This window comes from Diadema setosum, chromosome 12, assembly GCF_964275005.1.
Source record: "Diadema setosum chromosome 12, eeDiaSeto1, whole genome shotgun sequence".
NCBI classification, from domain to species: Eukaryota; Metazoa; Echinodermata; class Echinoidea; order Diadematoida; family Diadematidae; genus Diadema; species Diadema setosum.
Window position 1 is genome coordinate 4,378,288 of NC_092696.1, and position 18,559 is coordinate 4,396,846.

At 36.8% G+C, this 18,559-nt stretch overlaps 1 protein-coding gene across 1 annotated transcript; it reads right to left on the reverse strand.

Moving 5' to 3' along the window:
* Positions 1–1,005: 1,005 nt before the first annotated feature.
* On the reverse strand, positions 1,006–18,180 carry LOC140236303 (uncharacterized). The gene is made up of 6 exons (XM_072316256.1): positions 18,114–18,180; positions 11,504–11,815; positions 8,371–8,712; positions 5,481–5,621; positions 3,845–3,919; positions 1,006–2,606 (listed from the first exon to the last, which is right to left on the reverse strand). The coding sequence occupies exons 1-6, from the start codon at positions 18,178–18,180 to the stop codon at positions 1,006–1,008; spliced, it is 2,538 nt and encodes an 845-aa protein (XP_072172357.1).
* Positions 18,181–18,559: the final 379 nt, after the last annotated feature.

Below are 18,559 nucleotides of genomic sequence, written 5' to 3' on the forward strand. Positions count from 1 at the left end.
AGTGTATGATTTCGTAGTGGTTAATATTTAAAACACACATCAATCATCTTAATATCAATTGTGACCCTGCACCTCAAAACAAACAAAAAGTCGCCAGACACGAATTTTTAGTTAAGACCATATTCTGAAAGAGCAGACTTTAAGCTTTAAAATGATGTACAACTCAAATCAAATGGACTCTCCTAACCCATCTAAATATTGGAAAGAAAGCACAAACTCAGGAAAAGTGTGAACTGAGAAAAGAGGCTCTGAAGTACAGTGTCTATTCAAGCGCTTAATCTTTACCAAACCGTGCTGGCTGTGCGATGAATGGGACAAAAAAACATTAAGTAAACCACCAGAGTAACAACAATGAAGGGATTATCAGATTAAACTGAAATTAAGCATGCTTCATTAACACATTCTGTCCATAATTAATGCCAACTTTCAAAGCAGTAGCGCTATCTTTTCAAAAGTTATTAGAGTTGAAAGTGAAGAGTGTGGATAAGGTTTTTCAGAAATGAAAACGGGATTCTAAAGACACACCTAATCACACTATTCTACCAAAAATGTTCGAGATAAACTGCTAAAAAAACACACTTTCCTGCCCGTTTTATGACCCCAAATTTTAGCATAATGTAAAAGCAGATCCGTCCTTTCAGAAAATATGAAAAAGTCAAATTCGGCTAGGTTGACCCATTTCACTTATTTTCAATCCTCACGCAAAATCAGTGTGTGCGACTTAATGTTCGTTTTGAGGTACACGGTCACAATTGTACCATACGATGAAGACAATTATTTAGCATTAACAAAACTTAAGTCGATGTTATAATTTCACAAGATTTTGTTTTTCAAAAATATTTTCCCAATTACTATATAGATGTGGTCAGGTCTGAAACCTAACTTTGAGTACAGCTGTTGAGGTTGTAGATTATGCACTCAATTTCACACAGTGAATGGCACAGACACATATGAAATTAAATGGTCTTTCTACACAATATTTTCTAAAACATTTTAAATTGATATTCAAGCTGCGTCACTCACCACATGGTTGCAGCGTACCATGAGCATTACTCCTGACACGGTGTGTTCTGTTGAAGAGGAAAATAGTTCGTATTCATCCCATCGTTCTCCCACTGCTCTCGTGGCCTCCTCTGTATGACATTCAAACGCAACGTCAACGCACAAATCACGTTTACCATACTCTTTGTTAAGGAAGGAATGAGATGTAAAGTTATCAGGAGCACAGTTTATCAAGCCTTTGATGATATCGAGGCCAAGCTCATTCCCTGAAGCCGAGGTGAAGTAGAGTACGTAGCGAAACTCCTCAGGTCGACTAAGAAGCTTGTTTTTCACTTTGTCGTACTTGGCACGATCATTGCCGAATAAATACACAATATGTACCCCTGCAACGTATTCCTGAAACAGCTTGTGGGGAAACGAAGCTGTTGATGTGACCAGGGATGAAATGTTGACATCGCGCCGACGCTCCCTTGTAATGACATTTCTTTCTATTGTCAAAACACCAACTCTGCAGCATATTTCCATGGCATCGTGACACTCTCTGAACTGTTCTTCAGGAAATGAAAGACTCCTGTCAAACAAACCCTCTAGCGCTATCTCACTTATTTCTTGAATTGCCTTACCTGTTTTCTTCAAATGTTTAACGATGTTCTGATTCTGTAGATTTTCACAAAGTTTTGATGCGTAGTGTTCTTTCAGAAAAGAAATCATTTCTCCAAAAATCCTGGAGAATGTTTGTAATTTTTGCATTTCTTTTCTTCTCTCCTGACTGCAGTCGTTCCACATGAGGCAAAGCATTGCACAGTAGATAGGAAATGGGGCCATGTGTGACCTGATGACATCATTTTCCTTCATAAAACTGACCAAATTTTCTGCAAGATTTTCCTTGTGACTAATACGAAAGTACCTCGTGATATAAGTTGATAAATTATCCGTGTTAAATCCTTCGACGTTTAGAAAAGTGTAGGTTTCGTCGAGACTTTTGTCCATCATGAATTCATCTGTTCTCCAAGGTCGTGTAGTCACAATTACTCTACATGAATTGTATTGCTCTGTTCTGAGAATGCGAACCATCTCACAGCTGCTCGTTTTACTGAATTCTTCATCGAACTCGTCGAAACCGTCAAATATAATGAGAATCCTACTTAGATTTGATGAAATATAGTCATTTATATTTTTCTCAGTTGCTGTATTTGAATGAGAGAGGTATGTTTTGACAATACCACCAATACTTGTTGCGTTATTGACATCTCGAAGAGGGATTAGGATCACCATGTCCAGATCCTGGAGAATCCGTCCCTGGCACCAATCCCAGGCAATCTTAGCGCAAAGTGTCGTTTTACCGACACCTCCCTCACCCTGGATTAGAATTCGCTTTGAAAGGTGTCCCTCTTCATTGTTTCCCAGAAGGTTGTCGTATGTTATTGGTGTCTTATGTTCTGTACGTAGGTCTATTACACTTAAATTGGTGTAAATTTCATCCAATTCGACACGTTCCATAAAGTTGAGGGGATCCACCGTGACCTTGCGTCGTGACATACGGTAATACGTTTTTAGGTCTTCCTTGCATTGCTGTACTTGTTCCTTTGTAAGCGATGACAGTTCTTACAATATGAACAGAAAAAGAACTTGTCACGTTACTTGTTACGAATTTGTTATACATTAAATTTTACATTCATACAGAGTGGTAGTAGAGACTAAGTCCTACATGTATATTATTGACAAAAGGATTTTACTTGGTAGCTCCTCAATGTATTCACTATCGTCGCTGGGGTGACAAGACCTTGTATCTCAAATTTTGGTGAAAATGACTTTTTTGCATTAGTGGTCAAATAATCGGTTAAGTGATCTCCTGTCCAAATCCCAGCTGTCTTGCCCCAAAAATGAAGCCACCACGGCATGTCAAAGGAACGGCTATCCCATTCAGTATAGTGCTTTGGCCGCCATGTTTTTTGGCTCTCCTGAACATTTGACATTTTTGAGATACGAGGTCTTGTCGCCCCAGCGACGCTATGCACTGTACTTCTTGTGTAGTATGATGCAGTCAAAGACAACTTGTATGGGTTATTGCTGCCTTACGGGTAAAATCCACTCTGTGGATAGTATTCTATTATAAGAAAGAATGAAGGCTGAGGAAGTTAACTTTAGTGCGCATGATACGATACCGCACACAATTCTTACAAATCATAATCTAAGTTTTCTTCTTTTTTTTTGACCGCATTCATTATGCAGTCAATAGGGATAAATATTAGTGTATGAAAAATTTACGTACACGTATCACTGTCTGTGCCATAATATTGTCATGTTTTGGCGTTTGGCTTTTAAAGCAAGTACTGTTGATAGTGTGTTCGAATTACCAGCATCAACAACAATAATCAAATCCTCTATTGCTATATTAATTTATAGATGAATTTGGCATATAAACACATTCTCTGTACATTGGTGTTGCTGTATTTTGTTTGTTTTTATAGTGTTCGTATGCATCATACAAGCTGAGCTTTTAAGTGGAATTCTCTTTTCCATCGAAATCATTATCATTGTTATTATTTTTTTTTTGTTAGAATGACAAAGGTGTATTTTTTACATATATTTTAGATTACGTTCAATATCGGGCCTTCCGAGTTGTTTATTTTTCACTTTCAATCATTCATTTTCTTGTACTGATAAAAATAAAATGATTAAATGAATTGAATTGAATTGAACTGAATTGAAAATTAATGCCAGTGTTATTTTATTGAAAATGGGGAAATGAGTGTGCATGCTATGCTGATTAAAGCAACAGCGTTTATGTTTTTTTAAAGGCATATAATATGAAAATGAATACTTAGACTGTTTTTCATACTTCCGATCAATTCCCTTTCCTCAAGGCATTGCTCCGGTGTGCTTAGTCTTCTCCAGCAGGGATTCCAGTCACATCCTGAAAATATCAACAAAAGCAACAAAACAATGTTAAAGATAATAAAAAGTTTTGGTACCTCAAAAGTTCCGCTGAATTTCCTTGTCTTAGATTGTGTTTCAGGTTAAAGTACGTTGTCTGTGAGACTTACTCGCCCCAAAGTGCTCTCATGTCTTAGTAATCATGCATTAATGGTTTCGTACCAGAGCCGCCGCCGTACGGCGGCGAGGTAGTATTGTACGAGCTACATACACTGAATACTACGGCCAGCGCATGCGCACACAAACATATTATCCGTTCATGGATTTGAAATTTGTGCGCATCTGATGTGTTCCCATGCACTGACTGTAGTATTCAGTGTATGTAGCTCTCCCAAGGTCCTCTCGACCGAGTCACATTCATTCATCAATTCGAACAAAAAGGGACTATTGGCAGAACCAAACGTTGCGCGAAGCCTGTTTTCAATACTTCAACTTAATTGGTAAGTCTTCAAATTGAAAAAAAAAATGGATTTTAAGTTGATATTTACCCGCGATATTAAATCTGTCATGATCCTGAATGCTACAATGCGAGCCCCATTACGCTATGCGTATGGGGCTGCTGGTCGCAGTTAATTGCATGATTACTAAGACATGAGAGCACTTTGGGGCGAGTAAGTCTCACAGTGTTAGTTATATGAAAGGAACTTTAACCTGAAACACAAACTAAGACAAGGAAATTCCGGGAAACTTTTGAGGTACCAAAACTTTCTATTATCTCTAATGGTTCATTTATTATAAATAATGATTAATGTGCATCTTGATATATTAGAAATCACTGATATCGATGGACCGTTGTTTCTGTTAGTGTGTTTTATATCATTACACTTAATAGCATTACATATCATTAAAGTCAATGATCAAATGCTACTTGGCTAAATATATTTTGTATTTAATATTCAATGGTATGTCCTTCCACACTATCTAGATATTGAATAAAAGAAATGCATCACTTCTCATTATGTTTGTCTTTAAATTTTTGAAATTAAATAACTTCATTGAAATGAAAATTGAATGAATTTTCCATTTCTATAAATGCACATTAATTCCAAAATAATGACCTAAAACTATATGCTGCATACAGGGCTTCCTTGAACAAATTGAAAAGCAGGTTTGCTTGATATCAGAAATCCGCGGAATTTACCTGTTACAAAATAGTGTGAACAAGTAAATGAAAAAAAAAAAACCCACACACTTTATGTTGCTCGCACTTTGTTTTATGCTGTGATGAGTAATTCACGTCACACAACTATAATGAAGAACTGCATTATTTTTATTAGCACAACTTCTGTAGATCGTATATATGCCTAGGGCTTATACCATATTGCAATCATGTACGTGTACCGCCAGATAACAGTCAAGGGTATTGTGTAAACGCAGATCGACTGTTACCCACTTCAACTTTAGGGTCGGAAGGTGCTACTCTAGAAACACACACACACACACACACACACACACACACACAAACACACACGTAAACAAAGACGCGAATGGATAGGGGCAATATCATACTTACTCATTGAATAAAAAAAAAAAAACTTCACCTTTTCGCGGTAGGTAGTCCGGATGTTTGTCTTGGATGTACTTCCCAACAAAGAGAAATATGGTGACTATGGCAACAGCCACACCGATGGTGAGTCCGATGATGAGACCCGAATTAACACGTTTTCCTGAAATATGATGTTCTGTACACACCAATGAAATACATTTCGATTTATTATTAGTGCTGAAAGACAACAAAAACGTACAAAAGATACATGATATTGCAATGATTACATGTATGTACAACGTTATCATTTTGCCGGTCACAAACAAGTGATTGATTATACGGAAAGAGCAGTTCTTTAGATGTTGACAAAATACCCTTTTACAACATCCATTTTTCACATGAAAAATATCAAGACAAGTCGGAATGCTACTTATATTATTTTTTTCTCTATCTCTGCTTTCAACGTCTAAACTTAAAACAAGTTTTATATATGCATAATGACTGAATGACGAAATGCACACTTGTGTAAATAGAGGTTACTTTCTCAGATAAAACAAAGGTGATAAAAAAGTGCAGAAAATATTTTAGTATTTTCAGTGTGAAGTGCAATATCCTATTTTGACAACTTAAAAAAACATTCTTTTATTCAATATCCTTGAATCCATATATTGTACATAATTATAGTATTAATGTATTGTGTGGAAACTTTAGCAAATATTGGGCAACAAGAACATATTTTTCAATATATATATATATATATATATATATATATATATATATAGGGGAAACCGTGGCAAAGTGGACCAAAAAGGTTTGTCCAGCCAAAACCGGAGTTGAAAGCAGAGTAAAGAAAAACAAGATTTTTTGTTTATACTATTACCTGAGGACTACCGCTAACAAATGGCAGTAAAATTTGTTTTCAAATTTAGCAGCTTTATCAATTACTTTAAATTTGAAAAAAGTATGAAAATTCCACTTTGCCCCAGACCATTGGGGCAAGGTTGAATACAAAACGCAAGGCATGCGGCGTGCGTGGAAAATTCCACCTTGCCCCGACCACTTTGCCCCAACCAGGTATAATTTTTTCCCAACATGCAGCACTGTGACGTCAGCCAACATTTGCTAGCCCTGATATCATGATTTATGGAAGCTTAAATTACGTTGTATTACTTATAATGGAAATAAAATCATTTTGAACTGAATTGAATAGAATTGAATTGAAATCCATGCATCATTGTTACCATGGTTTTCGAGATACTATTTCAGATAAGCATGATAATTTGGCACAGAATATATAATCATGACTTGTTGATTTTGAGGTATGCAAAACAGATATTTTCCCTAAAGACAAACATACAATTATTTATTTACACAGCTCTGATATCAAAAGATGGAGCATCCATAGAGGGATCTTGGTGCATGAGCTTTAGATTCAAGACTGAATATATATATATATAGGTTTAATGGGGATGTTTCACTTTGCCCTGTATTCCTCTTTGCCCCGGGTTCCCCTATATATATTTCCAAATTGCTGAGGAAAAATAAGACTGGGATCAACGTCCACTTTTACTATATCAAGGTCATTATTAGTGATTATAAAATGGGTTCAAGAATGTAGCCAATGGAAGCGCTGAAATGAGTCACGTGTGCGTGCATTAATTTCTTCAGGTATGCACTAAGAAGAGTCTCTCTTCCACCTCCCTGGCCTGACGTACGTCACAATGTTTACACTAGCAGTGCGCACTCAATCAGTTGTTACAAGTGCGTCACGCGCTACTATACGCGCTGTCAATCCTGTAAACAACTTCTAGTTCGGGCCGCGGGCTGCCACAACAGCCGGCGGCCTTTCTTGTGCATAACACGTAGCGTACGTATACTCTTATACGTACAACGTACGTGCAGTACTTATGTGCGGGATTTCCGAGTGCGACGTGCGTAAATGTTTGGGACGAACATCTTCGGACGTCTTGACTTTTGAGCGAGTGCTACATGTAGCTGACTGGTATTGACCCACAAAGGTACGTGAATAATGCTGTTAGTTTTCGACCCATTTTATAAAACAAATGATGCACAGGATTATTTCGTGGCGTTAGTGAAGGTGCGGCGCGCTCGAGAGTATTGACAATGGTGCGACATGCACGAGGCGCAGCCGAGTGCATGTTTGCAACCGTTGTCAATACTCGAGAGCGCGCCGCACCTTCACTAACACACTCTATCCTGTGCATCATTTGTATATTAGTGTTCTCATTTCAGTGCTTAGCTTGGATATCAACTCAAGTCAACATAAATTTCATATTCATATCATCTGTTTGTACAAATGTGAAAATAGATCCAAACACTTCGTGCACATTTTATGAATACTCAAGGTCAAACTGTGAATATGAAAATTTGATGAAAAATATCATATCTCCCCACACATCACCCTTAATTTCATAAAATTTCTTAATAACGGCCAGCATATACGTCTGTTACCTTTTCCTGAAAGTTTTACCTCTTCACTCTATAGCAAAAGTAAAATATTGTAGAATATATGAAAGCGGTTTTAAATGAATCCAAAGTAATACCAACGGAATTAATCATCCATTTTAAGTATTGAAAATATGACAAGAATTGTCAATGTAATAATATATTATATAATTAAAAAAAAACATTTGATATGTCATGGTTATGCGCTAGTGGTGAGTGAAAGTGATACTTATTAGGAATATCAAAAGCAATTTCAGAAAAAAAAAATTAGTGATCTTTTGTCAAATATATCAGTCATTTTCATGTACAGTGCACTTTGACGCCCTCGTGACAATGCTGGTTTATGCACATTTTGATGTAAAATTTTGCCCTTTTTTTTACACATTTTTATGTTACAATTTTGACCCTTTTTAACATTACATTACTACTTGCTAACTGTTGTTATTCAGAAAGACAGAACGAGCGAAGTTTCATGAAACCTGGTGTAGGCAGAACAGTGATTTCTACGGTCGACGTTCCATTCAGCGAGTCACCGGTAGCGATGCACATGATGGTTTGCTCTGTCCCGTGTTTAACTAAAACGGTGATTGTCTCGAACCTCTCGTATGTGCCGTCAGGAAGTGTGTTTTGTTGTGAAACCACCGAGTTCAGTCTCCTTCCCGACCCTTCTGTCCACACCATGGAAACGTTAGGTTTGAAGCCACTCACGACACACGTAAAATTAAGAGAAGAGGTGTTGGAGGGAGCTTGGTATGTACACCGCCTTTGACGAGGTTGACTCTTATCAACGCATTCCCCAATTGTATGCCGTGATGCCATTGCTAGGAAAGATAGGAAAAATCAATTTTAGACTTTCGTAAGCCTAGCTGTATCTTGTATTCGAATTTAAGTTACTAATGTGTTTCCTATTGCATTTGTTGTTGTTGCTGTTGTTGTCTCAGCAAAAAAAAAATAAATAAATGGAAAACAAAAAAACTAAAATAATTTTTTAAATGGACTATATCCTCTTTTTGGGCAGACGCTCATACTTCTACAATATTATCTGTCACGTTAAACTTATTGACTGACTTGATTTTATTTCTGCGTTATATTCAGACAAAAAAAAAAATTCAGAAAGCCAATTGATCCTAACTACCCCCACCCACACACACACACACACACGTTCGACGCGATGTATCGGTATCGCGAATATCTATCGGCGCGATGTTTCATTCCTTTTTTTTTTCAAGTTTTCCACATCTTTTGACACCATATAAACTTGCGATGCCCGGGCACTTGGTTTCGAAGTTGCGTGTAAAAATGCATATGCATGTCAGACCAAAAATTGCTCAAAAACGTTTATTTGTGTACAATTTCAAAACAAACTGTGCTCACAGGCACATTTCATAAAAGCACGATTATTTTGATGTTTTATTGATTAAAATCCGTTGATAACATATTTTCTTGGTCGAAACAATGTCGCGGACAAATCTCAATGAAAAAAAAAATATTGTCGAAAAAAAGAACAAAACAATGAAATATTTTAGATTTTTTTTTCCATAGCACGAGTTTTTTTTTTTTATCTGTTACATTTGTCAAGGACACTAAAAAGAATGTTTTTTTACCGTGCACGACAAAATTAACAACAAGTTTGCTCACACTGATTTTGTGTGAGAACTCAAAACAGGTGAAATGGGTCAACCTCGCCAATCTTGGCTTTTTCGTATTTTCTGAAAGAACAAGTCTTCTTCATTATGTTAAAATTTGGGATCATAAAATGGGCAGGAAAGTGTGTTTTCAGCAGATTATCTCGAACATTTTTTTTTTTTGGTAGAATAGTGTGATTACGTATGTCTCTAGAGTCCCCTTTTTCATTTGTTAAAAATCTTGTACACACTCTACAATTTCAACTCTAATATTTTTTAAAAGGATGATGCTACTGCTTTGAAAGTTGGCTTTAATTATACCCAGAATGTGTTTATAAGGCATGCTCAAAAGTGTGAACGGAGAAAAGAGGCTCTGAAGCACAGGGTCTATTCAAACGTTTAATCTTCACCAAGCCGTGCTCCCTTCGCAATGCATGGGACAAAATAGCAGGATGAACCCACCGGTTTAACCACAATGAACGGATTATAAGATTATCTGATTATCAGAGATTAAGCTGAATTTGAGCATGTTCTATTAACCCATTCCGTCCATGATACATGCCTACTTTCTAAGCAGGAGTTTTCAGAGTTGAAATTGACGAGTGTGTACAGGGTCTTTTTTTGCGAGATGAAAGGAGGACTCTAAAGACACACCTAATCACACTATTCTATTAAAAAAAAAAGTTTTCGAGATAACCTGCTAAAAATTCACACTTTCCTGTTCCTTTTATGGTACCAAATTTTAGCATAATGTAGAAGAAGACTTGCTCTTTCAGAAAATAAAGTCAAGATTGCCCAAATTTACCCTTTTCACCTCTTTTCAGTCCTCATGCAAAATCAGTGCGTGCGACTTTTTGTTCGTGATGTGATGCACGGCCACATATCATATATAAAATAGCTATATTTGATATTGCTGATTGCCTCGACAACCATAACCTGGCAACCGTGTGAGTCAGATTTTTGATTTTTTTTTGTCTGTTTTAATTGCAATATTGGAATAGACGTTTCTTGGATAAAATTTGCTGAAGATACAAAATGTGAAGTAATTATGGACCTGAAATGTTTTTCTTATTTCCCTAGTTTTTATCTGCCAAAGGCATAACAAATAGATATACAAGATATTAGAGATAGTTGAAAACTATATTTTGAAAAAAAAATGCCCGCCTATTTTGAGTCACTTTGATTCATTCCCCCAGTTATACGTGCAATATCTTTTTTTTTTTTTTTGATCAATCTACAAACTCAAAATCTTAATATTTTGCACATATGAAAATGTTAAAACTATACAAGTACCTATCTCAACTTTTCATCACAGGTCTCAGAATGTACATTTTGTATTGCCTTATTTTCCTAAGAATATCGCCACCATGTAGTAACCTAAGAAATTTCAGTCATAACCAATAATAAGATTCCATTTGCTTATCATATGTGGAAAATATGAACATGATTGGTCTATATATTTCGGGGGAAAAGAAATTACACCCCCCCCCAAAAAAAAAAAATCAAGTTTGGAGCATACTCCTATGTATTTCTTTATATTTGGGTAAAAAGTGCCTTCTAGGGGTGACCTTGAGAAAAATCAAATGTACAGTCATGTAGAGAATGAATCTATTTACCAATGCGCCATATATGGCGATACTAGTAATACATAAAATAATCTAAAAAGCTTCCAAGGGGGAGGAGCTTGGAAGGGTAAAAAATAGCTCAACCCTGATAGGGTTAATGTTTAAATGTGCAACTTTTTTTTTCTCTCAAAACACAAAATAAATACACGGGGGTGTTTCGCAAAGAAATAAGATATTGAATCATTAAGTTATACGTAAGTCTCATAATCAAACGTAACTTTACATGCAACTTTGAATCCTGTTTAACAAACCTCTAGGTCATACGTAAGTCTTACTTAGTCATGTGTACAGTTAATGTAACTTTATGCATGTCGGAAACCATGCTTCTAAACATATTTTTGTCCCACCAACAGTTTACTAACAGCTAATCGTCACAATGGTAGTATTCTCGGATGTCTGCAGATCTCTCAGTGCCACCTCGCAGTAGTAACGTCCCTCATCTAATACCTCCAGGTTGGTAATGACGAGGCTGAAGTCATTTTCCATGTTGAAACGTTCCACCCTGCTTTCAAATGCCCCATCGAAGAATGTAGCCACGGGCGTCCTCAACCCCTGTTCAGAGAAGCCCTCCTTGCTCCAATACACTATGTGAGGCTCCTCCTGAATGTCACATCGTAGTCGGATATCTCTCCCTTTCCATCCCCGAACGGTGGGGGCAGTACCTACGATAAACGCTAGAAGATATAAATTCGAGTAGAGTAAAGTTCATGCATGAGATAAACAAACATTGTGGACATACATTAAAGGCAACCATTTAATCCCACACTATATACCTCCATGATGTACTTGCACAAACAAAAACTGTTTTGAGCAGCAGAAGATTAACGTAGTAATATGAACAAGTCATATGTGAATTACTTTATAACACGTTTGTTAGCGGAGAGTTGTGTAAGTAATATTCCGTATTTACTCACACTGTAATGAGCAACCTCTATTACCTACATTCTCGAGCCGCACTAGGTTATATTTAGTTCAACATAGGTAGCTTGAAAAAATATCCCACATTTCTGTTACATCTTTTGTCCACTTTTTGCGTACATAGTACACCATGAGACGATATTTCGCCTACACGAGTGTTAAACATGATATAAAGAATAAAGAATATACAGACAAACAAACAAAACATAATCGTCGAAATGCTCAGATCTGGAGGACTTTTTATATAGCGGTGTATTTTGTGGCGCATTATCACTGTGAATCACAAAACGAAAAAAAAAAAGCAAGCAGTTATTGTGTATGTAGGCTGAAAATAGGTGAAATTGGTCAATAATTATATTCAGTCTTAAGGACGTTCCTCAGTGAAAGTGAAGTCCATGTCATTTTCTTCAAACTTTCCATATCGTAACTTTCACCCATCCGAAGCCTAAATACGTAAATAAAAACCATAGCTTCATGTGCTTGTTTTTCTTCTACGGGACTTTGAAGAATACGACTAATCTGCCGTCCTGTACCAAAATGATGGCGTTACAGGACAAGACCATGATTGGCAACAAAATCTACAATGACAAAGTTAAATCCCCATAATCCTTTCAAAACCCACGTTATTTTCTCCAAACTTGCAAAAACTGAAGAAAAGGGTACCAAAAACGAGGAAAAGGTTTCAAAGTTAGGGTTTAAGCTCTCATTCTTGAGCAATCAGCGCCCTCACGCGGCAGAAAACACCGAAATCTCTCAAATCATTCTCATCGACGTTTTCTGTTAGGGGTGTGCTAAAGGACAAGGTTCATAAAACTTATGCTGTACATCAGTGACGTAACTACGGGGGGGGGGTGCACGTGCCCCCTAATCAGCTGGTTGAAAAAAATAATAAATAAAAAAAAAATGTCAAAATGGTAATTCAAGGGTTAGTAGACTTCTTTTGAAATCGACATGAAAGGAGATCAAGAAATAAGATTTTTTTTTTTTTTGAGATTTCTCTTAACCATAATTAAAGAGGTACATCGTGTTAAACATTGTTCAAAAAGCCCGGAGTCGACAAAAGATTGTGATTCAGCGTGATTCCTGGTTGGCATTGTGAATATAAGCAGGATGTGCGCAGTGTACTCAGAACATCCGAACGGCAAAAAGAGTTTTGTTTTGTTTGTTTTTTATTGTTCCATATTCCACATTTCAACAAATACATAAGACATAAACATCACAATACAAAAGCCTGGATGAATTGTCAAGTACAGCTTATAAGACAATAAAACATGTGAAATATGAGGAATCTACATAGAAGCATTGCTTGTAGGGTGTAGATTCCCAAATGCGGATGTGAGATTATTTCTTACTTGGTTATGTAATTAAAGGAATGACAATTTGTGAATTGGAGAAATATAAACGCCAAAAAGTAAAAAGAAAAAGAAAAAAACAAAGAAAACAATGTCCGCGGCACAGACTTCTTGAGAGTTGCGTGATCACCCGAGCGAGGTACAAGTCAGATGCAGTGTACAATAGCAGAGATACCAAATGTGTACAAAGGAAGTTCAGGAGATAATACAGAAATCACGAGCGAGGCACATGTTACATAATCGATAATGTCAGTAATGTGAAGTATGAACAGAGAATATCGAGGAGGATTGAAGAATAGCTATAGATATGAATTCAGAAAAACTAGTTTAAGTTTATGTTTAAATGAATAAAGAGACTGAGATTGGATTATTTCTCTATCCAACTCATTCCAAAATTTAGGTTCTGTAGTGGTTATTGTTTTGGTCCTGTCCTGGTCCTGGTCCTGTAGTGGTTATTGTTATTGCGCAACATTGTCCAATGTTGTGCAATGTGATGTAAAATGTACACCTCTGTACCTTACGCTTCGTTATAATAATTTATCAAAGCTAGATCATTGCTTTTTATACTAGTCTATATTAAAATGCTTTGCATTGCCAATAACAAGACTTGACCTGGGCTATTTCCTAACTTTTCCATGTATATAAGCACACACACACACACACACACACACACACACACGAACAAACACAAACAATTTGGTGATGCTCTAAAGTGCAGATTTTGGACATCCTTCCCCTGCTTGGTCACTTCGACGCCCCCTCGCTGGTCATACTCCCCAAATCATGAACACACACCGACACCCTTAACAACCAGTGGCGGATTCGTGGGGGGGGGGGGGCTCACCGGGCGCCCCTCCCCCTTAATTTCCAAAGCGAAAAAAAATATAGCTACAAACTGCAATTTTTGGACCGTAAAATGGCAAAATTTTCAAGTTCGCTCGCTCCGCTCGCTCGCATTTAATCGTTAATGCCATTCTCCTGATGTAACTGCCAGTAATTGCCAGCAGTTGCGCCCGGTGCGCCCCCCTCAATTTCCAAAGCAAAAAAAAAAAAAAAAATATAGCTACAAACGGCATTTTGAAGAGTGTAAAATGTCAAAATTTTCAACTCGCTCGCATCTAATCGCTATGCCATTCTCCTGATGTTGCTGCCAATAATAGCCAGCAGTTACGCGAAAAAAAATAGCTAAAACCGGTAGTTTTGAGACAGTAAAATATCAAAACTCTCCTAATGTTGCTGTCAGTAGTCGCCAGCACTTGCGCCCGGTGTGCCCTCCCCCCCCCCCCCCCTTAAATTCCAAAGGGGAAAAAATAGCTACAAATGTCAGTTTTTCCACCGTAGAATGTCAAAATTTTCAAGCTCGCTCGCTTCGCTCGCTCGCGTCTAATCGTTATGCCATTCTCCCGATGCTGCTGCCAGTAATTGCCAGCAGCTGCACGAAAAAATATAGCTACAAACGGCAGTTGGGGAACAGTAAAATGTCAAAATTTTCAAGCTCGCTTGCTCACATTTAATCGTTATGCCATTCTCCTGATGTGTTGCTGCCAGTAATTGCCAGCAGTTGCGCCCGGTGCACCCCGCCCCCTTAAATTCCAAAGCGTAAAAGTATAGCTACAAACGGCAGTTTTGGGACTGTAAAATGTCAACATTTTCAAGTTCACTCGCATTTCATTGTTATTAACCGGGGGGCCAAAAGCTAAAAACAGAGGTCGAGTTGCACTCTCTCTACAAACTAAGTAGACCATGCTTATTTTCAAGTTTTTATTGTAACAAACAACATTCCGCTGGTCTACCTCAAAAAATTTGTTGCGAAAGCCTCCAAATCCAAGATGGCGTCTAAGATGGCCGCCATATTTACTGAATTTGTTATTTGAAAGATAGAATATGATTGAAACATCAGATTTCAACAAATTTGATGTCATATGAAAGAAAATAAAATTTTCTACAAGTTGATACCATTTCTGTGGGTTGTTGTGATAACTGGATTGAGATTTTAAGGAAAAAACACTCATTTTTGGTATTTTTCTGAAAAAAAAGAAAATCATGAAAATGCTTGATTCATCATAAATCAAAGAAAGATTGAAGGATTATCTTGAAACATCTCAAGAATTTTGTTTGACATATAATTGATATTTGGAGAAAATTAGGGGTCAGTACCGTTTTTGGTTCAGGAGTTACAATGTCTCAAACTTGAAAACTCACTATGTAAAAATGACCACTTTAGTTGTGACAAGACTTTATTGGTCGTAAAAATAGCCTGAGCGCGCCTAGACTACTACACGCACCACTGGCATTGACGCCTGTAGCAGTGCCAGTGGTGCGTGTAGTAGTCTTGGCAAACGCAGACTTTTCTTTGACAAACAAGGGTTTGTGCCTGAAACTAACTTTTCATACCAAGTGGTAGCTCTGGTGACGCTGATTGCTATTATTTCAAAGTAGATTGTTCTGAAGCAGATGAGATGAAGCAAAAAATATCTTTCAAATAGAGGTAGAAGCTTGAAATAACCTTGCTATAGAAAGTTTAAAACAAAATTTGGATCAATCACTCAAAAAATTCAAGACTGCTGGCCATCAAAGCTGACATAGTGTATTGCGCCAAAGTAAATGTATCATTTCGATTTTTATACAATTTTGTCTGTTTTGGTGTCTATTTATATGGTTTTTATATATTCTGAACATTTTAATGCTATTTCAAACCATCTTAGGTTTTTATGGCGACATTTTTTTTCAGAATGGACCATGAATATTTCTCTAAAAAGTTACAAAAAATTAAATTAAAAATGTTTATGAAAACCATGCAGAAATTACAATCTTTCCCATATAATCAATATTTGGAGGTCAGTATTGTATTTGGTTCAGGAGTTATAATGTCTCAAACTTGAAATCCCATTTTACATAATATGTATTTGCACGCATCTGTTACCAAAGACGTCACAGAGGGTCAAATCCAAGATCGTGCTTACTTTTCGAGTTCCACTCTCTCTATAAACAAAACCATACATAATATAAAGCATACTAAGCAATGTTCCGCAAGTACACCTCAGTAGATTTGTTGCAAAAACCTCATTCTTATCAGATCTATTTAGTACATCTAACAATATACTGATTTAAGTTTGTACATTAGTTGTTCTATCCTTAACTCACAGTTTAGAACTAGCTTGAGGAATTAAGTAAAGATGGGTTTTTGTTTTACGTGCACTAATGGGAAATAATGCCTTGAACAACAACCTCGATTAATTACTGCCATCTTGAATTTTGTGTGGATACTGTTTTTATCGCTAATTATTACACATTGGAAAAATTTGTGCCAATTCCAAGCTCCTATCTCTTTTTGGAAAATACTTTCTGTTCAATCTTATCTGCCTCAGAACAATCTACTATGATGAAATGCTACAGTAATAGCGACCAGCGTCACCTACCACTTGGCATGAAAAGTTAGTTTGCATGCAGGTACTTGCAAGTCACTAGACCATTACAGTATTACATGTGACCATGTAAACACATTGTATACAAAATTTATAATGCATGAATATAATTTTTTTTTTTCAAGTTTTAGATGTTAACTTGTGAACAGTGTATGATATTGCCTGTAATTCCAGAAATATGAATAATGTCTCAATCTCAGTAAATCTCAATCTCAATCGCAGGTGTCAAAATAATTCTTCAGTTCTTCTTTGATAAATACTAAATCATGCATTTTTAAATTTCTTCCTTTTTTTCAAAACAATATAGAAATATGGATTTCCCCCCCCCCCCGAAAAAGAGAAGCAAACAACCCCCCCCCCCCCCAATTTATCACAATACACAGCTAAAGTGGTATCAACTTTTAGGAAGTTTTGCTCTCCTTCATATGACATCAAATTTGTTGCAATCCAATGTCTCTATCAAATTTTATGTTTGAAATGTTAAATTCAATAAAAATGGCGGCCCTATTGGACCGCATCTGTACTTTGGAGGTTTTTGCAACAAATCTACTGAGGTGTACTTACGGAACATTGCTTAGTATGCTTGATATTATGTATGGTTTTGTTTATAGAGAGAGTGGAACTCGAAAAGTAAGCACGATCTTGGATTTGACCCTCTGTGACGTCTTTGGGAACAGATGCGTGCAATCACATATTATGTAAAATGGGATTTCAAGTTTGAGACATTATAACTCCTGAACCAAATACAATACTGACCTCCAAATATTGATTATATGGGAAAGATTGTAATTTCTGCATGGTTTTCATAAACATTTTTAATTCAGTTTTTTGTAACTTTTTAGAGAAATATGCATGGTCCATTCTGAAAAAAAAATTTCTCCATAAAAACCTAAGATGGTTTGAAATAGCATTAAAATGTTCAGAATATACAAAAACCATATAAATAGACACCAAAACAGACAAAATTGCATAAAAATCGAAATGATACATTTACTTTGGCGCAATACACTATGTCAGCTTTGATGGCCTGCAATCTTGAATTTTTTGAGTGATTGATCCAAATTTTGTTTTAAACTTTCTATAGCAAGGTTATTTCAAGCTTCTACCTCTATTTGAAAGATATTTTTTGCTTCATCTCATCTGCTTCAGAACAATCTACTTTGAAATAATAGCAATCAGCGTCACCTGAGCTACCACTTGGTATGAAAAGTTAGTTTCAGGCACAAACCCTTGTTTGTCAAAGAAAAGTCTGCGTTTGCCAAGACTACTACACGCACCACTGGCACTGCTACAGGCGTCAGTGCCATCCTGTACAACTGTACAAGCCACAACTTCTACAGCCATAGGGTTGTGGAATTGATGCCACAAAACCACTATTCGTACATGCATACATGGCCAAATAAGAGCTCTTTCGAAATCTTTTGCACGACCCTTTTGTGGATCGGGTACTAGTATTCGTAACTACACCGCTACCACAGTTGGCCTACTCCGTACCACCACTGTACTTGGCTAAAGCGGGGTTCCCACTATCACGATTGGCGCCACGATTGAAATCGTAGTCTTAATCGTGCAACAAACGTGATGGTCTTATCAGATTGTATCAGATCTTAAGGTCAATCGTGGCAATCGCGTTAATCGTAGGAAAATGTTGGACGGTTCAAAAATTTTCTACGATTAACACGATTAGTTTTTGATCGTGATCATCGGATCAGATCGTCTAGGA

Excerpts from the sequence above, each read along its gene's own strand:
- LOC140236303 (XM_072316256.1), bottom strand. The coding sequence starts at position 18,180 with ATGGCTGTAGAAGTTGTGGCTTGTACAGTTGTACAGGATGGCACTGAC. Across the intron at positions 11,816-18,113 it reads CGCCTGTAGCAGTGCCAGTG|CGTTTATCGTAGGTACTGCC; the intron begins GTGCGTGTAGTA and ends TATATCTTCTAG. Across the intron at positions 8,713-11,503 it reads TACCATTGTGACGATTAGCT|CAATGGCATCACGGCATACA; the intron begins GTTAGTAAACTG and ends TATCTTTCCTAG.